The sequence below is a fragment of the Tachyglossus aculeatus genome, chromosome X1 (genome assembly GCF_015852505.1).
Source record: "Tachyglossus aculeatus isolate mTacAcu1 chromosome X1, mTacAcu1.pri, whole genome shotgun sequence".
NCBI classification, from domain to species: Eukaryota; Metazoa; Chordata; class Mammalia; order Monotremata; family Tachyglossidae; genus Tachyglossus; species Tachyglossus aculeatus.
Window position 1 is genome coordinate 38,868,427 of NC_052101.1, and position 21,214 is coordinate 38,889,640.

A 21,214-nucleotide genomic window follows, 5' to 3' on the forward strand; every position below is an offset into this window, starting at 1 on the left:
ATTCAGCAACAAAGACAGACAGTCCCTGCCCACATCGGGCTCACAGTCTATGTCGGTCTCTCCTTGGTTGCCACATGCCCATGGGGTTATTGTTGGGGTAAAACTGGAAAGAAAGATCCTTTCAGTTGGTGTTGGAGCACTATTCAAAACAAAAAAGACCCTTAATTGTATTTATTGAGCACTTTTATACTGTCAATCCATCAATAGTATTTTTTGAGCACCTACTCTGGGCAGAGCACTGTACTAAGTGCTTGGGAGAGTACAGTTGAATCAGTAGACATGATCCCTGCCTTCATGGAGTTTACAGTTTAGCCGGCGAGACAGATAATAAAAAATAAATTACAGGGGGGAGAAAGTAATAGAGTTTTAAAGATGTGTACTTAATGTTACCGAGGGCTGTGAGTATTTAAGTGGTTAGGTGGTTTGGAAAGAGCTGAAGAGGCAGTTAGGGGATGTAAAGTGGGAATATTAAAGCCCTGAAAAGTACCTAGGGGTAGAAATCCCCATTCCTTTCCACCTCTGGCACGTATTGGTCTGCCCTGGGCCTCCAGATCTCTCAGTGGACCACAAAGCAATCAATTAAATCAGTTGATCAATCGATGGAATTTATTGAGCGCTTACTATGTGCAGAGCACCGTACTAAGCACTTAGGGAGAGTACAGTACGACAGAATTAGCAGACACATTCCCTGCCCTTAACGAGCTTAAGGTCTAGAGTGGTTGTTCTTTTGTTACTAATGAAGCAGACCTGTAACTGATTTGGATGGCTGGAATATGAAATGGAAAGATTCAACTATTCTCGTCTGCTGTGCCCCTGCCAAAAAGTTGGCTCTCAAATGCGAATGATAATGTCAGAAGAAGGCTTTAAAACAGGATTAGGAAACGTTGGCGAGATTCCAGAGAAGAGCAATAAAAATGATTAAAGTGAAAGGAAAATGAATCTTGAGGGCAGATGAAAAGTACAGTATTTATTAAGCACCCCAGTGCATGCAAAGCACTGTACAGAGTGCTGGTGAAGAATACGTGGAGTGAGAATTGGATATGATTCCTGGCCCTCCAAGTTCTCGCAATTTAAGGAGAAGGAGATCGGAGACAAGCACAACAGGAAAGGAGAAGGCAATGTAAATACAGAGACACAGCTCCCCCAGAATCCCAAATTTGCAGAGGTGGTGTGCCATTTTAGCTTGAATTTCACTGATTCATTCAGTCATATTTCCTTGAGCACTTTCTGTGTGCTGAGCACTGTACTAAGCACTTGGAGAGTACAGTACGGCAGTCGAATCTCTCAAGGTTCCATGGGGGCAGGGCAAGTCGGGGAGCGGTGACTTGGGTGGCACGATGGGAGGGTAGTGGAGGATCCCGATGGTTTCTGCTCAACATGCCAGTGGGTGGGAGGAGACGGAGGGATGTGCTGCCGCAGTTTAAATCCCTGGCAATCAGTCAGTCAATTAATCAATGATATTAATTGAATGCTTACTATGAGGAGAGCACTGCACTGAGCACTTGGGAGGGTATATTACAGCAGAATTAGCAGACACATTCCCTGCCCAACAAGCTTAGAGTTTAAAGGGCAGACATGAAGGTGCCGGGCATGTTGGGATTTTTTTTTTTTTATGGTATTTGCTAAGCATTTACCACGTGCCAGGCACATATGTTCATTCATTCATTCATTCAATCGTATTTATTGAGCGCTTACTGTGTGCAGAGCACTGTACTAAGCACTTGGGAAGTACAGGTTGGCAACCTATAGAGACGGTCCCTACCCAACAGTGGGCTGGGGTAGATATAAGCTAATCAGGTTGGACACAGTCCCTGACCCACATGAGGCTCACAGTCTTAGTCCCCTTTTTACTGGTGAGATAACTTGAGACACAGAGAAGTTAAGTGATATGCCCAAGGTCACACAGCAGACAAGTGGCGGAGTCAGGATTAGAACCCAGGTCCTTTTAACTCCCAAGCCCGTACTCAGTCGATTAGGTCACACTGCTCTTTGTTCCTTCATGGGGTGGTGGGAGGACAGCGGGGCTCCCCAGTGGTTTCACTTGGCTGTCGTGTGGGGTGAGAGAGGGAATTGAGGGTATTTAGCCTAGAGAAGAAAATGCTGGGAGGTGACATAACACCTTCCTCCACAAATAGGAGGGAATCTTTTGGGGGAGGATTGTCCAAGGCGTCAAGGACCAAAGCAGCAGAAATGGACTTTAGTTAAAGCAAGAGAGATTTGGGTTAGAAATAGGGAAAAACCTCACATGTGACAGGAGAATAAAAACACCGAAACCGACGTCCCAAAGCGATTGTCAAAACTTCTTTGCCCTCCAGAGTCTTTGTCCCTCCACAGCAGCTTCGAATTTCACCTGTCTGGAGCAGGGGCTTTGTAAGAGCGTTAGCTCGAGTAGGGTGGGGAAACAGTAGTTAGGCCGGGTGTTCACTCTCTACGATGATAGCGAGGATTCTTTAAAAAACAACGCCGCCTCCTTCTCATTTTGGTCTCTGGCAGCTTTCCTGCCAGTTTGGGCGGTGGAGTGTGGTGGAAGTCTGGCTAAATTCCATGATGTTTGCTGATTCCTTAGCACCCTTTCGTCAGTACAGTCTCCAGCAACAGGGCTGTGAGGGAGCTGGTGGCCGAGGCGAAGGCCGAAGTGATGGAGGAAATTGAAGACAACAGGGAAGAAGGAGAAGATGACGACACGTCAGAAACGGTATCCGTCGGTTCAGCTTTCTACCATTCCTGGGGGGATTTTTTCGGGAAAAGTCAGACAATCCAGTTGCTGTAATGAAATCCCGGCCAACGGCTCAATCTGATTTTGTGGCAATCTCACTTGACGCAGTAATGACCAATTCTTGAATGTATGAGCATGTTACTTTAATTGTGTCAGGTTGGCTCCTGTCTTATGTACATCCTCAGCACACCTATCTGTCCGCTCTAGGTGATTATTTTGCTGTGAGTAACTCTATGCTTATCTCCTCTGTCAGAGTGTAAGCACCTTGTGGGCAGAGAATGTGTCGCTTCCCAAGCGCCCAGTAAATCCTCAATCTGTTGCTGCTGCTGCTCTTACTTCCCACCCATCACCAACTACCCTCATGCATCCTCATCTGTTGGTCCTCTGTTCAGCCCCGCCACTGCACACAGCTCCCTCTCCCCGACTTTTGACCTATCTCAGGGCCCTTTTCCCTCTACTTCCCTCTGCCACTCCAAATCCGTCTTCTCCTTGAATCCTTTGAATCTCTGCCACACTCGCATCATTCTGCGGCTCTCTCAGCAAACATGTCTGTCTCTGCTTATCTGCAGTGTGTTGTTCATATGACTCTGTTGTGTGCATGTCTAAGTGGGTGCCTGCCGTTTTGTCCCTCAGGCAGAGACCAGAGACTTCATTCTGTCCCTCCTCATCCACCTCCTAGCGCTTAGAACAGTGCTTTGCACATAATAAGTGCTTAATAAATGCCATTTTTATTATTATTACAATGTATTTGTGTGTCCAGCAGTCTCAACGGTGGTTATTGAGGGTTATCTGCCTTAGAGCACTGTACAGACTGCTTCCAGAGCACACAAAGGACAGTCTTTGATTTTTGACGAGCTCTCAGTCTCATAGCAGAGACTCTCATCGGGCACGGCAGAAAAGTCACAGGCCAGTCACACAAAGACGTCAGACCAAGAACCCGCCACGATAGGACCTGGTTAGAGAGCTAGTGGTTTGAGTGTTGTACTCTCCCAAGTACTTAGTACAGTGCCTTGCACACAGTAAGTGCTCAATAAATATGATTGATTGCATGGCACGACTCACGCTTCCTTCATTCTGCCAACCATGTTCCCGCTGGGGCAAATGAGGCAGTGGTCTAGCACACTACAAAGCGCAGGTGAGGCTGTTATTTATAAAACCCAGTTACTGCCACAGGGCTAACTGCAGAGAAGCAGTGTTGCCTAGTAGATAGAGCACGGGCCCCTTGAGTCAGAAGACCTAGGTTCTAATCCTAGCTCCCTGCACTTACATGCTGCATGACTCTGGGGAAGTTACTTAGCTTCTCTGTGCCTCAGTTCCCTCATCTACTAAATAGGGATTCAGTCCCTATTCTCTTTCCTACTTAGATTGTGAGCCCCTTGTGGGGCCTGATTAACTTGCATCTACCCCAGAGCTTAGTACAGTACTTGGCACATTGCAAGTGCGTAACAAATACCAGTATTATCATTAGTAGTAATTATCGGGCCAGTGGTGTGCCTTTCCACAAGAAGATCGGCAGGCAGTTACTGGGGAAACTGCAATCTGCCCCTTCCACTCCAGCCAGCCATTTTCCACGATTTCTGCCCACACTTGCCCACCACAAAGCACACTGGTTCCTGGATCAGAAACCTTCTCCACTGACCTTCTAGCCCCAGACATGCCTCTACTTAGTAGTGGTAATAAAAGGACTTATAAATAAATAGTGCTTACTGTGCACAGAGCACTGTACTAAACACTGGGAAAGAGAACGCAGGTGGGAATCGGACATCAACTTTCAGACTAATGAGGGACAATAGGCGTAAAAGCATAAATATATCCCAGGCAAGAGTGAGAGCACAGACATTAGAAAGCACTGGTCTGTGGCAAGAGACACTCTGCATTATTCATCACCCTGCCAGCCCATCGGGTGCAAGAACTGGTCTTCTCCTTCCTCTATCCCTCGCTAGCACTCAGGAGAGAGAGAGAGAGGGAGAGAGAGAGAGTTCTCCATCAAACTTTCAGACCCACTAAGATAGAAACTGTGTCTTCCTCTCCTCCACAGTATGGTGGATGTGCATATATGTGTCCTGTCTCTTTCTGTCAGACTGTCATCCTCTTGAGGAAAGAATATGTGTCTTTTACCTCCCCCAGTACTCATGTTGGCATCTTGCCTCCTCCCCATCACACTGTCAGCCCCTCAAGAGGAGAGATTGTGCTTGTTCTTTCTGTCAATCCCCAAAGTGCAGAGCTCAGCGTAGCTCTGTTGTCTCTCCCCCTTCAGAGAGAATGGCATTTAGAGGGCCCGGTTCTGGGCTTTCTACCATCCCAGGATGTGACTGAATGCTGTCAGTAAACCAGTTTTATACTCTCAGGAAGTATGAGGGTTTGGTTCCATTCAGGTCTGAAAGAACCTCTGTTCAACCCAGAGAAGTTGGCATGTATCTGCGAGAATTCAACCCTTTCTGCAACCCAGTACATTAGAGCTGCACACAATGGCAATGATAAGAGTTGGATCCTTTGTGCTAGGTACAATGCAGGTTCTTTCCCGATCAGCTCCAACCTGAGTTCTGGGCAGTGTCTGAAAGAAAAGGTGGAGAATGTATGAGCTGCAGTGGAATTCCCAGGATCAAGTCTCAGGCCAAGATCCCTAGGCAGGATAGAGTTTGGGATGATGGCATAAGGAAGGGTGAAATAAGAGAACATGCACTCTGGGAGCTAAGTTTGAAAAATGCCCTCAGATGATGTCTTAAATTCCCAAAATTTAGACCGAGTCATCAGCCCTAATCCTCCTTGGCCTCTCTCCTGCCTTACCATGGACCCTTGTCTCCTCTTTGAAATATTTCAAACTTTGGTTACTCCATCACCACTCTCTTCTGGTTCTCCTCACTTTCTGGCTGCTCCTTCTCAGTCTCGTTATCATCATGCAGTGGTATTTATTGAGCACGTATTGTGTTCAGAGAACTGTAACAACGATAGTAATAATAATAATAGCGGTATTTGTTAAGCACTTTCTCTTTGCCAGGCACTGTACTAAATGCTGGGATAGATATAAGCAAATTGGGTTGGACATAGTCCCTGCCCAACATTGGGCTTGCAGTCTTAATCCTCATTTTACAGATGAGGTAACTGAGGTACACAGAAGTTAAGTGACTTGCCCAAGGTCACACAGCAGACAAGTGGCGGAGCTGGGATTAGAACCCAGGTCCTTCTGACTCTCCAGCCTGTGTTCTATCCATTAGGCTACACAGCTTCGGGAGAGTACAGTACCACAAAATTAGCAGGCATGTTCCCTGCCCTGTTTATTAAACTCTTACTAGTCTCATTCTCTGTCTCCTCTTCTGTCTCTCCTCCCCTCACTGTGGGCAATCTGTAAGACTCCGTGCTGGGCCCCCTATTCCTCTCTCTGGACCCTCTCTCTCTCATTTGGCTGTAGCTACCAGCTCTAGGCCGATGACTCTCCAACCCCGACTTCTCACCTTATCTACAGTCCCACATTTCTTCTTACCTCCAGTTCATCTCTTTCCAATCTCTTTCCACTTGGTTGCCCTGCCCGCACTTCAAACTGAAGTCTTGAACCAAACCTCTCATCTGCTCTCGGAAGCCCATTCCATTGCCTAACTTTCCCATCTCTGTTGTAAAACTGCTCTCCTACTTGTCCAGAAGCCCACCACCCAGAAGCCTTTTGGTGCTCACATTTATTCAAACTGTTCTATCCTGCCAATTCTTCCTCCACTACATCACCAGTGGTATTTAGTGAGCACTTACTATTTGCAGAGCTCTATGCTAAGCCCTTACTCTCCTAGAACTGCCCGTTTCTTGACCCAAATGGGTAGCACTGGACTCTCTTCCTCCACTTTCGCCCCTCTACAGTCAATCAACAGTATTTATTATTTGTCATGGCATTTGTTAAGCGCTAACTATGTGCCAGGTACTACTCTAAGTACTGGGGTACCTGATAAGCTGATCAGGTTGGACACAGTCCTTGTCCCCACACAGGGCTTGAAGTCTTAAGCCCCATATTAAAGATGAGGTTACTGAGGCATAGAGAAATTATGTGACTTACCCAAGGTCACACACAGACAAGTGGCCGAGCAGGGATTAGAACCGACTCCGAGTTTATTTATTGAGTGCTTACTACATGTAAAGCACTGTACTAAGTGCTTGGGAAAAGACAATGCAAGGACCTTACAGTCTTCTGGAAGGAGGCAGACACTAAAGTCAGTTAGGGAGAGGGGAAATGGTAGACCAAAAGAATATTTATATCTACAGTCTTTATTTTTACATAATAAGAATGTTTAAATCTGCAGTCTACTAACAGGCAGAAAGCAGAAATGCCTTATTCTTGGTTTCTAAACTCTCATTCATTCATTCATATTTATTGAGCGATGACTGGGTGCAAAGCACTGTACTTAGCACTTGGGCGAGTAAACTACAACAAGGGACACATTCTTTGCCCACGAGTTCAGTCTAGAGGGGGACTCTCCATTCCTCTAGACTGTAAGCTCCTTGTGGGCAGGGAATATTTTACTTTCCCAAGCGCTTTGTACGGTGTTTGGCACACAGTAATCGCTCAATAAATATGATCGATTGACTGATCCACCAAGTTTCTCCATCATATATTAGCAGATCTCTTCACCTGCTACTTTCCAACTAGCACTCTTGAGTCCTTGTCAGATCACCTTCTAATTGTGTCTTACTCTTGACTGTCCCATCTCTGACCCCTTCTAGAACTGTTTCTCCAGCCTAGACCTCCCATTGTACAAATATGTGCCAAGCCACGGCTCTCTCCATCTTCAAAACCCTCCTAAGATCTCACCTCCTCCTGGAAACCTTCCCTTATTCACAACACCCAAGTCACATCAGCCCAACCCCTACTTTAGGCACCTATTTATTCCTTTTGCTAACACTTATGTACCTACATATATTTGTATATTCATACATGCAATTTTGTCTTCATTTGTTTCCTTCTGATTTCCTTTCCTGCTTATGTTGTTTTTCCTCCAGTTCCCACTATTTGAGAATAATTTTTATCTGACTGTCCATCCTATTTGGTAGTAAGTTCCCAAAAGGCTGTGATCATGGGTCTCACTTCTCTTGTGCTCTCCCAAGTGCTTACTAGACTGCTTCACTCAGTTGGTGCTGTGTCTTGTCCTGATGATCTTTTTTTTCGTGGTATTTAAGTATTTACTACATGCCAGGCACAGTTCTTAGCACTGGGGTAGATACAAGCTCATCAGGTTGGACACAGTCCATGTCCCACATGGGGTTCATAGGCTTAAAACCCATTTTCCAGATGAGGTAACTGAGGCACAGAGAAGTGAAGCGACTTGCCTAAGGTCACCCAGCAGACAAGTGGCGGAGCCAGGACCAGAACCCAGCTCCTTCTTACTCTCAGGCCCGTGCTCTATTCAACGAGAGTCTGAGACAGCAAGAAATGGCCAGATGGATAAGCACTTTCATATTTACAGAGTGGACTAAGCAGGCAGGGTTCGTGGGGGCGGGGAGGGGATGCTATCCAGCGGAGATAAAGAAGAGTCCTTGGTAAATAGTGTGGAGGTCCCGGGAGCAGGCTGTGCGTATGGAGAACACATCGTACAGATGGACAAACACTTACAAATCCACAGTGTAACGGACCTGGGTGAGAGCGCCTGAAAAGCGGAGATGTTTGCAAATTATTTCAAGTTCTCTGGAGAAAGGAGGCGGTGATGGCCAGAATTTCTGCCCATGTGGACAGTGAGGAAGGACGGAGTGTACAGGCTATCCATAAGAATACTCACTTGGTCAGAGCCATGGTCCATCCAGCCAAGGATTCTGTTTGTGCTGATGACCCTGGGACACTCGGATGACCTGTGCGATGGTTCCCCTTCTGGACATCCAGTCATCTCAAGGGGTGGTATGTACTGAAAGCCTACGGACTGTGAAACAGTCCACTAAGTGCTTGGGGGAGGAACAACAAAAGCAAAACACACGTTGCCTGCCCTCAAGGAGCTCGCATTTTAATGGGGGAGACCCGGACAAAAATGATGTACAAATAATTGTGTGCACAGAAGGATATAACTGGAAGTAATTTAAGTCAATCAGCATGAAGTGGCAACATAAATCATTGACACCCCCATTAATTTGTAAGCCCTTTGTCGGCGGTGATTGGTTTTTCAGCCTCTGTTGCATTCTTCCAAGCATTTAGAACAATGCTCTGCACACAGTAGGTGCTGAATAAATGTGATTGTTTAATATCTTCTCTAGCAGCCAAACCAAATGTGTCTCCTGCACTGGCATGGGGAGATCAAAATTACCATTGGCAATTGTATTCCAGGCCAAAGATGGAGAAATGGGGTTGGGAGGGGAACCCTTTCAGGTCAGTCGGAATGTGGCTAGTCACGGGATTCTGAAACAGAATGGCAGTGTGGCCTCGTGGAAGAGCACGGACTGGGAGTTAAGAAACCTATGTTTTAATCCCAGGTCCACCACTTACCTGCTGTATGACCTCGGATGAGTCACTTCACTTCTCTGTGCATAAATTTCCTCATCTGTAAACATGGGAATAAACGTACCTGTTGTCCCTTCCCCTTAGACCATGGTGTCGGGTACTCTGTCTAATCAAATTGCATTGTATCTACCTCAGTGTGTAGTATGGTGCTTGCTCGGCACCCAGTAAGTGCTTAACAAATACTTCAAGTATAATTATTATGACCGTTATTAATGCAAACATCTTCCCTCTACAGTGCTCTTCCTTTAGTGCTTTTTGCAATAATGCTGTTGAATTTTTATGCCGATATCTAGACTGCGAGCTCATTGTGGGCGTGAACAAGACTACCAACTCTGTTTTAATAATAATAATAATAATAATAATAATAATGATTATTATTACTATGTGGAAAGCACTGTTCTAAGCGCTGGTGGGGATACAAGGTGATCAGGTTGTCCCACATGGGGCTCAGAGTCTTAATCCCCCTTCTCTGAGGCACAGAGAAGAGAAGTGACTTGCCCAGAGTCATACAGCTGACAAGTGGCGGAGCCGGGATTAGAACCCATGACCTCTTGACTCCCAAGCCCAGGCTCTTTCCACTGAGCTTCACTGCTTGTTGTAGTCTCCCAATTGCTTAATGCAGTGCTCTGCCCACAGTAAGTGCTCATAAACACCACTGATGATGTATATCTCCTTCAGAGTTCTTGCACTTTGAGGTAGCCCCCTGGTTTGGCCACACATGGGCCTGGAGCAGTGTACATGTATTTTTCATTTTAGGCAGTAAACCACTCAGCCACTATACAGCAATTCACAGCTACTGGGTTTTGCATTGAGGTGACTCTTTAAACGGTTACAGTTTAAAGCATCGTGAACCTCAAAGCCAATTACCAAAGTTACCGTTGCCCGTACAGAGAAAAAACATAAAACTTGAGCTGGCTGTTAACTATCTGGATTCAGGTTAGCATCAGGTCAGTTCTTGCAAAGCTTTTGGCTGGGTGGGGTCCTTAGGGAGGACAATTTTATTTTTTAGTTGTGCCTGTTAACATTTGTTATTTAAGTTCGTACTCTCTTAGTGTTGGCATGTATTTACTTGTCTAATTGATTGAGCAAATTAATAGTGAAAGTCGTTGTGCTTAACATCACATTTTAAATATGTTTATATTGTGTTGGTCAATTTTTTGATTCTTGGAATAATATTCACATGCCAACTGGGATTCTGTCTTCTAACTCTAGTGCGCTCTCCCAAGCACTTAGTACAGTGCTCTGAAATCAACCAATGGTATTTACTGAGGACTTTGTGCATAATACTATACTAAGTGCTTTGTTAAGTGCTTGGCATATAGTAAGCACTTAGTCAATATAATAATAATAGTAATAATAATAATAATTCAATAGAGTTAGTAGAGAAGCAGTATTGCCTGGTGGAAATATCATGAGCCTGAAAATCAGGAGACCTGGGTTTTAATCACAGCTCTGCCCTCTGTGGCACCTTGGGCAAGTAATTTAACTCAGTTTCCTCATCTGTAAAATGGGGATTAAATGCATGTTTTCCCTCCCCCTTAGACTGAGAACCCCATTTGGGTCAGGGATTGTATCCAACCTGTATCTATTCCAGGGTTTGGTACATGGTAAAGGCTTATTATTATTATTATTATTTTCATCATCATCTCTGCCTTCAAGGTACTGTGCACCCAATAGGTCCTTAATAAATACTACTGATTGATTAATTTACATTATCTCCTATGGGGAAACAATAACTCAATCAGTGCTCTTTCCCCTCACACTGTATTTACTAATGAAGAGCACTAACCAGCAGGTGTTAGTAATATAATTTCTAGTCCTCTGTATTCAGGACAATTTAGGACAATTTTACCAGCAGTGTCCTCGAGGTGTATAATGCTAATCCTGCCTTTGATTATCAGGTCTAATGGAAAATTCGAATTTACTTCAGATTGTTTCTAATATTTCCAGGAACAAACCCCTCATTCAAAGTAAGATATTGCCATGCTGATTAGCTCTGACCGCCAAAGGAGAGGCCTATATTGGGCAAGCCCACACCTGTACCTTGGCTTTCTAGCAGATTGAAACAGCGTGGCTTAGTGGAAAGAGGCCGGGCTTGGGAGTCAGATGTTATGGGTTTTAATCCTGGCTCCACCACTTGTCAGCTGTGTGACTTTGGGCCAGTCACTTCACTTCTCTGTGCCTCAGTTACCTCATCTGTAAAATGGGGATTAAGACTGTGAGCCCCACGTGGGACAACCTGATCATCTTGTAGTCCCCCCCCCAGTGCTTAGAGCAGTGCTTTGCACATAGTAAGTGCTTAACAAATACCATTATTATTATTATTATTCTAATTGGGAGGCCAAGAGCTCAGAGTTTAGCTGGTGCCAATTCTGGGTACCACTGGTTCTTGAACTTATCTTGGTGTGTGTGTTCTCTTCTCTCTCTTTCTCTCTCACTTTCTTTTTTATCTCTGTTCTTTCTCTCTCCCTTTTTTCTTTCTTCTCTTCCTCTCTTTTCTCTCTCTCTTTCTCTCTAACTGTAGTGTAATAGATTTCTGTGTCTCCATTTTTTTAAGCCCCCTGGAACCCACAAACGGGACCCATCTGAAGCGAGCCAGCTGAGTTTTGAAGAAGAGAAACCTACGGAGCCAGCGTGCCCACTACCAGCAATGCCCGACAGGCCCCAGGATGCCGCGGACAACCCCAAGGACAAGCTTTCAGATGGAGGGGTCAGCATCAGCAAGGCCAGGAATGACAATTCCCCCCAGTCCACAGGCAACTCGGCCTTGAGTGGGATTCAGGACATGCCAGATGGGCCCAGACCCCAAGGGCTGGGAGAAAACAGTTCACCCCCAGCATTGCTGGACCCTAAGGCTCAGTCGGCACAGGAGGGAAACATCACCAATCCCCCAGGCAAAAATGGGGACCCAACCCCAAGCCAAGGCCCACAAAAATCCCGCAGCCGGCCCCACAGCAGCCTGTTCGAAAGCCTAGTGGGGGAAAAAATTCCCAATGGCAGCCTGGAATGTCCGTCTCAGTCTACTGTCAGCAAATCCAAGAGGAACTCGGATTCTGGGAGCCTGTCTATCTCCGAGGGCTTGGACTACAGTGACTCCCTGTCAGCTGACTTGTCTCTGAATCGGGAAACAGGCTCTCTGTCTCTGAAGGTAAGGCCCAAACTGCTTGGAAGGAGAGATCACTACCCCAAGTCTGAGCTCTCTCTCACTCCCTCAGGATTCAGGATGGAGTTAAGAGTTTTCATAATTTGGCAAGGGAAAATGACCCTATCCCCTTGGAGTATTAATAATGTTAAAGTGGGAAATGTGGCCGTGTTATAGGTAAAGATAGCACAGAGGCTTTTGAGTAAAGCAGAGAAGCAGCATGGTCTTGTGGGAAGAGCACAAGCCTGACAGTTAGAGGACCTGGGTTCTAATCCCAGTTTGCCACTTGTCTGCTCTGTGACCTCACTTCACTGGGCCTCAGTTACCTCATCTGTAAAATGGGGATTTAGACTGTGAGCCTCACGTGGGACAGGGACTGTGTACAGCCTGATTACCCTGTATCTACCCCAGTGCTTAGTACAGTCCCTCCCTGACATATAGTAAGTGCTTCACAAATACCACTTAAAAAAAGGGTAAAGCACTGGTTGTTAGCTCCTCCACTAGCTCCCTGAGGGCAGGGATCATGTCTACTAACTCTGTGGTATTGAACTTTCCCAAGCGCACTCAAAGAATACCAATCTCATCCTCTGCAGAAGTTTACTCCAAGAAAAAGCAGCACCAAATGAAATGGCTTTATAGAGCTTTAGATATGCCTCACTTTAAAGAGCATCCTGCTTTGTGATGGAAGGGAATTATGGAGTGTCGGATACAGAATAGCTCAGGTACCCGGATCTGAAACACTGAAGCTACCAGCTATAATTTAGCAGCATAGTCTAATGGAAAGAACACAGGACTGGGAGTCAGGGGACCTGGGTTCTAATCTAAGCTCTGCCTCTTGCCTGCTGGGTGACCATGGGCAAGTCACTTCACTTCTCTGTACCCCAGTTTCCTCATCTGTAAAATCGGGTTGAAATACCTATTCTTCCCCCTTGGATTGTAAGCTCCATGGGAGACAGGGACTTGGTTGAACCTGATTTTATTATATCTACCCCAGTGGCTAGGACAGTGCTTGGCATATAATAAACCCTTTACAAATATCACGGCTATCATTATCATCATTAGTATTATTATTAGCTATCCCTTGCATCCCTCCCTGAAAGACCAGGTCAGCTGTTAGTCTGGGGAACTGCAGGAGCACAAAAGGAAGTTCCAGAGTCTCCTTGGGCATTCATTTTCCCATAGGGACTCCTGGAATTTGTGCCAGTTTGAGGTGGGCACTTTGGAAGGCTGGTCAGCCTGGAGCCTGGGCACCCAGCCAGCCTGTAGGTCCCTGCCACAATGAAGGGAGGTAAGGCCTCCATCCTTTATTGCCAGCGTCCCTGCTGGGAGTGTTTTTAAGGTGCTCTAGTGTCCAAGAGTGTTCCTCCTGCTCCAAATCGGATAATAATAATAATAATGATGATAATAATAATATTTGTTAAGCGCTTACTGTGTACCAAGCACTGTTCTAAGCGCAGGGGTAGATACAAGGTAATCAGGTTGTCCCACGTGGGGCTCACAGTCTTAATCCCCATTTTACAGATGAGGGAATGGAGGCCCAGAGAAGTTAAGCAACTTGCCCAAAGTGACACAGCTGACAAGTGATGGAGCTGGGGTTAGAACCCATGACGTCTGACTCCCAAGCCCGGGCTCTTTCCACTAAGCCACGCTGCTTCCCGTCAGTCATTCGTTCAGTCTTGTCAGTCAGTCATTCGTATTTATTGAGCGTTTCATGGGTATAGAGCACTGTACTAAGCACTTGGGAGACTAAAATGTAGTAGTAAATAATAATCTTGGTACGGTTGTTTCCCCACTTCTGGCCCTGGTGGTGGTCGGGGGACAGGGAATCAGTGAGTGTCTGGTGAATGCAGATTGGTGACATTCCCAGAGCATGTTCATCCTAAAGTCTGGATTAACCCCCTCAGCTGAGGGTTGAAGCAGGAAAGAATTAAAGGCCGGCCTCCTGCCCCGGGAAGGCAGCCTCTGGGATGTTTTTGTCTCCCGGGAACTTTCCCCACAGCTCCCAGATGCAGGCAGAGACCTTGGAGGAGGCGGTTGGGTGGATTTCAGTGAAAAAACAATGACCCAAGCCACTTTTGTCTCACATGGGGCTAACTGTCTTAATAATATAATAATAATAATGATGGCATTTGTTAAGCGCTTACTATGTGCAAAGCACTGTTCTAAGCGCTGGGGGGCTATAACATGATCAGGTTGTCCCACGTGGGGCTCACAGTCAATCCCCATTTACAGATGAGGTAACTGAGGCTCAGAGAAATTAAATGACTTGCCCGAGGTCACACAGCAGACATGTGGCAGAGCTGGGATTCGAACCCATGACCTCTGACTCCAAAGCCTGGGCTCTTTCCACTGAGCCACGCTGCTTCATTTTACAGGTGAGGTAATTGAGGCTGAGAGAAGTTAAGTGACTTGCCCAGGGTCACACAGCAGACAAGTGGCGAAGCTGGGATTAGAACCCAGGTCCTTCTGACTCCGAGGCCCATGTGCTTCCCACTAGGTCACACTGCTTCTCTTGGGGAAGACAGTGAGTTCAACCCACTGAGGGTCCACCTACCCCCTCACCCCCTCAACCGTGCATTGACTTTCTCAGGTATCTAGTCAATAGCCTCAACATGGGTGTGATTGTGGAGCAAGGGCCCTTGTGCCAGACAAGGAGATGTTGCCTTCCAAAGGAACTGATGGACTGCTGATTAGATCTGAAACCAAAAGGGAAGGGAAGCCCAGACAGGGGAGTGGTGATTTTTTTGTTTGTTTCGTTTTTAAATGGTGCTTTCTAAGTGCTTGCTATGTGCCAGGCACCTGATTGCTAGCTTGTACTTCCCAAGCGCGTAGTACAGTGCTCTGCACACAGTAAGCGCTCAATAAATACGATTGAATGAATGAATGCTAGGATAGATACAAGATAATCAGGTTGAACACAGTCCCTGTCCTACATGGGGCTCACAGTCTTAATCCCCATTTTACAGATGAATTAACTGAGGCCCACATAAGTGACTTGCCCAAAGTTGCACAGCAAGGAGTAGAGCCGGAATTAGACTAGGTCTTCCAGCTCCTAGGCCCGTGCTCTTTCCACTTGGTCATGCTGCTGCCTCTGTTTTTGGTTGATGTTTGCCAAGTCCTTTCAGGTCAGCCGTTGCAGTTCTGCGGGTGGGAGGGATTTTATTTAATTTTTGGGGTGCCGGAGGGAGGGTGTTCTTGGTAGCCTCCTGCTTGCGTCCAAGTTGCGAAATTGAAATATTTTTTTTCCCTTTTGGTCCTATCAGAGGGACAGCAGGGGGAGCAGGAGAACCTTTAATTTCTTTAACAATAGTTTTCTCTTTCTGCCTGCCCAGCTTCAATTCCGTCTGATCAATCAATCAATCAATCGTATTTATTGAGCGCTTACTGTGTGCAGGGCACTGTACTAAGCGCTTGGGAAGTACAAGCTGGCAACATATAGAGACGGTCCCTACCCAACAGTGGGCTCACAGTCTAGAAGGGGGAGACAGAGAACAAAACAAAACATATTAACCAAATAAAATAAATAGATATGTACAAGTGAAATAAATAAATAGAGTAATAAATATGTACAAACATATATACAGGTGCTGTGGGGTAGGGAAGGAGGTAAGGCGGGGGGATAGAGAGGGGGAGGAGGGGCCCCAGAGAATGGTGAGCCTGGGACTTCTCCTGGGTTTTCTCTGTCTGTCTTCTGTTGTCCTGATCCTGAAACTCCCCCGGGTCCTTGGAAGAGATCCTGGAAGTCAGCCTCTAGCCTCCTGAGAAGAGATGGTGGCAGTCAGTCTCTCTCTTTAGGGTAAAATGTAAATAATCAATCAATTAATCGTATTTATTGAGCGCTTACTGTGTGCAGAGCACTATACTAAGCGCTTGGGGAGTACAAGTTGGCAACATATAGAGACAGTCCCTACCCAACAGTGGGCTCACAGTCTAAAAGGGGGCAACAGAGAACAAAACCGAACATACTAACAAAATAAAATGAATAGAATAGATATGTACAATTAAAATAAATAAATAAATAGAGTAATAAATATGTACATACATATATACAGGTGCTGTGGGGAAGAGAAGGAGGTAAGGTGGGGGGGATGGAGAGGGGGACGAGGGGGAGACGAAGGAAGCGGCTCAGTCTGGGAAGCCCTCCTGGAGGAGGTGAGCTCTCAGTAGGGCCTTGAAGGGAGGAAGAGAGCTAGCTTGGCAGATGGGCAGAGGGAGGGCATTCCAGGCCCAGGGGCCGGAATGGGCTCTTACAAAGGACCAGAGTCAGGATTTAGTTCCCCTTCCACAGCCCTCAACCTTCTGGAGTTTCCTGGAGTTCTACAGCTAGAAGTGTGGAAGCAGTGTGGCTCAGTGGAAAGAGCACGGGCTTTGGAGTCAGAGGTCATGGGTTCAAATCCCGGCTCCGCCACTTGTCAGCTGTGTGACTTTAGGCAAGTCACTTCCCTTCTCTGGGCCTCAGTTCCCTCATCTGTAAAATGGGGATGAAGACTGTGAGCCCCTTGTGGGACAACCTGATTACCTTGTATCTACCCCAGCACTTAGAACAGTGCTCTGCACATAGTAAGCACTTAACAAATACCAGCATTATTATTATTAAGTGGCCCCAAGAAGGTCACTGGTTCATTCCCCTGCCTCCAATCAATTGATCAGTGGTATTTATCGAGCACTTCCTGTGTGCAGAGCACGGTACTAAGCGCCTTGGGAGAGTACAATATAAAAGTGTTAGAAGGCACGTTCCCTTATCCAGGCAATCTTAATTTTTAAAGGTCTCCGGGCACAGAGACGTGGCAGCTTCTCCTGGGAATCTGCTCCAGCAGTTCTTCCTGGAGTCAGAAAGTTTCTCCTTATAGCAGTAATTCTGGTATTTGTTAAGTACTTTGTGCCAAGCACTGAACTAAGTGCTGGGGTAGATTCAATACAATCAGGTGGAACACAGTCCCTTTCCCACATGGGGCTCACTGTCTGAATCTCTCCTGCTTTAATTTAAGCCCGTTTCCTCCTGTGGCATTTTCAGTGTAATAATGATACTTTGAATTTTGATAACTTATTCATTTTCCAAAGCGCTTCTCATATTTTTGTCCTCACAGCATCTCTGTGGGCTAGCGAGAGACAGGCATATTTAATTCTACCATAATATATGGTCCCACCACTCGTTTTGGCTCCGAGGCTGGTAGGGAATTGGGAAATGTTCTTTTGGCTGGCCCTGTTATCAGGAGAAATGTCCCGTGAGCATGTGTGGGGTAAGGAGTAAAGGCTTCAGTGCAAGTTTCTAACGCAAGACTTTGCAAGAACCCACCTCTTATGTCTTCGGAGAATCAATTAATCAATTGTCTTTATTGAGCGCTTACTTTGTGCTGAGCACTGTACTAAGCATTTGGGAAAGTTCAATTTAAAAGAGTTGGTAGAGTTCCCCGCTCACAGTGAGCCTACAGTCTAGGGGACGAGCTTACAGTCTAGTGGACAGGGTGTATTATTCTCCCCATTTTAGAGATGAAGAAACAGGCACAGAGAGGTTAATTGACTTGCCCAAGCTCACACAGCTAGAAATACAATCCAGGTTCCCTCCCTTTTAAAAACTTTTTTAATGGTATTTATTAAGTGTTACTCTGTCAAGCACTGCTCTGAGCACAGGGGAGGATACAAGTTAATCAAGCTGGTCACAATTCCCTGTTCAACACGAGGCTCACAGTCTAAATAGAAAGGAGAACAGATATTGATTCCCCATTTCACAGTTGACGTGACTGAGGCACAGAGAAATTAAATGGCTTGCCCAAGGTCACAAGCCAGCAAGTGGGTTTGAGGTTTGAGAAGCAGCATGGCTTAGTGGATAGAGCACAGAGAGCTGGGAGTCTGAAGGACCTGGGTTCTAATCCCAGCTCCTCTATTTTTCTGCTGTGTGACCTTGGGCAAGTGATTGAACTTCTCTGTGCCCCAGTTTCTTCATCTGTAAAATGGGGGTTAAGACTGCGAGCCCCACCTGGGACACGGACTTTGTCCAACCAGATTATCTTAGAGAAGCAGCGGGGCTCAGTGGAAAGATCACTGGCTTTGGAGTCAGAGGTCATGGGTTCAAATCCCAGCTCCTCCACTTGTCAGCTGTGTGACTTTGGGCAAGTCACTTAACTTCTCTGAGCCTCAGTTACGTCATCTGTAAAATGGGGATTAAGACTGTGAGCCCCAAATGGGACAACCTGATCACCTTGTATCCCCCCCAGCGCTTAGAACAGTGCTTTGCACATAGTAAGCGCTTAGCAAATACTATTATTATTATTATTATTATTATTATTAAGCGCTTACTCTGTGCTTGGTATGCTGTGCCAAGCACTGGGGTAAATACAAGCACTATTGGGAAGCAGCATGGCATAGTAGATAGAATGACTATTATATTATTATTATTATTATTATTATTATTATTATTATTATATCTACCCCAGCATTTGGCACAGTGCCTGGTACATAGTAAGCACTTAACAAATACCATAAAAAATAGAAAACAAAAGAAAAACCCTGGTCCTCATATTCCCAGGCCCAGGGTCTTTTTACTAGGAAATGCTATTTTCCTGTCTCCTGGACCCGCTTCTCACAAACACACACACCCCCATCTCTGGCCATCCTCCTGGGCCCACTGGACAGGCTGCGTCTTCCAAAACACCCGAGGGACATCCTTTTCAAGCCTCCTCCCCCTTCTTCTCTCCCTTTCAAGGATTCCAAGATGCACAACAGAACCCTGAAGCGGACTCGGAAGTTTGTGGTGGACGGCGTGGAGGTGAGCATCACCACCTCCAAGATCATCGGCGATGATGAGAAGAAAGACGAAGAGATGAGATTTCTCAGGCAAGCACTTCGTCTGCCCGGGGGTCGGGGGCGGTGCGGACAGCCTGCTGGGAAAGTTGTCACAGGCCACGGTCCTGACAGAACGTACCCATGTTGGCGCCTGCCATTTCCCAGTTGTGAGGCCACCTCTGGGGTCCTCCTACCCCCATTCCCCCCGGCAACAAACCAAGCCACTTATCTGCCCTGTGAAGTCACTTCACTTCTATTGGGCCTCAGTTCCCTCATCTGTAAAATGAGGATTGAGACTGTGAACCCCACGTGGGACAGGGACCGTGTCCCACCCGATCTGCTTGTATCCGCCCCAGTGCTTAGTGCAGTGCCTGGCACATAGTTAAGCGCTTAACAAATACCTTAATTACTAACAAATACCATAATTATTAATTATTATTAGAGGGTGGGGTTGGGTCTGCTCTTTGACTGAGTGCTGGTCAGCTAAATCCTATCCTTTCCTCCAGGGTGGGTGTCGGACCTGGGGTTACTGGAATTTCAAGACGTCCGTATTCCCTCCTAGCCCACCTCCTCTGCAGCCCTCACCCTCTCAGAGGCCCATCTGTTGGTTTTCTCTCCTCTTCCGTTCCCAAAAGGAGCCGAAGGGAGTCTGGGGGGCTGCAGGGTGATATTCTGGAAAGGGCAACAGGGCAGGGAGCCCAGGACTCTGCAGAAGCAGCATAGCCTAGTGGCAGGAGCACGGTTTGAGAGTCAGAGGACGAGGGTTCTGATCCCAGCTCCGCCACTTGTCTGCTGTGTGACCTTGGGCAAGTCACTTCACTTCTCTGTGTCTCAGTTACTCCATCTGTAAAATAGGGATTAAGACTGTGAGCCCCTTGTATCTATCCCAGGGCTTAGAACAGTGCTTGGCACATAGTAAGCACTTAACAAAACCATAATAATAATAACACTGAGACGTCTCATTGTGGGCCGTAAATTTGTCTGATTATCGTTACATTGTACTCTCCCAAGCGCTCGTTACACAGTAAGCGCTCAGTAAATGCAATTGAATGAATGAACTTGAGCCTTTGGGGCCGCCCCACCGATGGTCAGGCGGAGCGAGAGCTCATGTCCAGCCCATGTTTCTCCACCAACCCCGGGAAGGCTGTTCCAGTGGAAAGGCCACAGAAAGGGGCAGGGACAAAGCTGATGGAAGCAGTGAATCGGGAACACCTGCCCATCACACCCCTTTTCCGTACTCCGAAGGGGTTTTTCCCAACCTGCTGGCTGAAGACTGATGACCGGGCTTTCTGGTGGTGACGGAATCCTACACTTTCTAAGCTCATTCATTCATTCAGTCGTATTTATTGAGCACTTACTGTGTGCAGAGCACTGTACTAAGCGCTAAGTTCTCTCCCTCCTGGCTCAGTGGAAAAGAGCATGGGCTTTGGAGCCAGAGGTCATGGGTTTGAATCCCAGCTCTGCCACATGTCTGCTGTGTGACCTTGGGCAAGTCACTTAACTTTTTGGAGCCTCAGTTCCCTCATCTGTAAAATGGGGATTAAGACTGTGAGCCCCACGTGGGACAACCTGATCACCTTGTATCCCCCCCCCCAGCACTTAGAACAGTGCTTTGCACATAGTAAGCGCTTAATAAATGCCATCATCATCATCATCATTACCGAGCAGAGCGGGACAGGGGAAAGTTAAGCACTCCCTGCAACTGGCATGTATCCCCAGCTATGCCCCTTAACCCGGGCCCCCGAGTGCCCTGCCCCGACCCATCCAGGGAAGGCAACTGAGTGACCAGATGTTTCCGGACCTTTGTCGACCCTTCAGGCGGCAGGAGCTGCGGGAACTGCGGCTGCTTCAGAAGGAGGAGCATCGGAACCAGAGCCAGCTGAGCACCAAGCATGAGCTGCAGCTGGACCAGATGCAGAGGCGTTTTGAGCAGGAAACCAGTGTGAGTGGACACGAGGAAACAATAGTCTCGCTTTGCCCTCTCCGCCGATGACGTGGAGGTGGCTGGCAGAGTAGCCGGGGGCTTGGGGGAAACTGGGCTTGATTTACGTATTGCCAGCATTTACTGACTGTCTGGTGTGTGTCAAGCCCTGAACTGAGTGCCCACTGT

General features: G+C 46.8%; 1 protein-coding gene across 1 annotated transcript in view; it reads left to right on the forward strand.

The window, feature by feature from the left end:
* STK10 (serine/threonine kinase 10) overlaps positions 1-21,214 on the forward strand; it is an 83,501-nt gene that overhangs the window by 43,863 nt on the left and 18,424 nt on the right. The window contains 4 exon segments of the mRNA XM_038771689.1: positions 2,567-2,695; positions 11,737-12,327; positions 19,025-19,155; positions 20,923-21,046. Coding sequence (XP_038627617.1) covers positions 2,567-2,695; positions 11,737-12,327; positions 19,025-19,155; positions 20,923-21,046 — 975 coding nt within the window.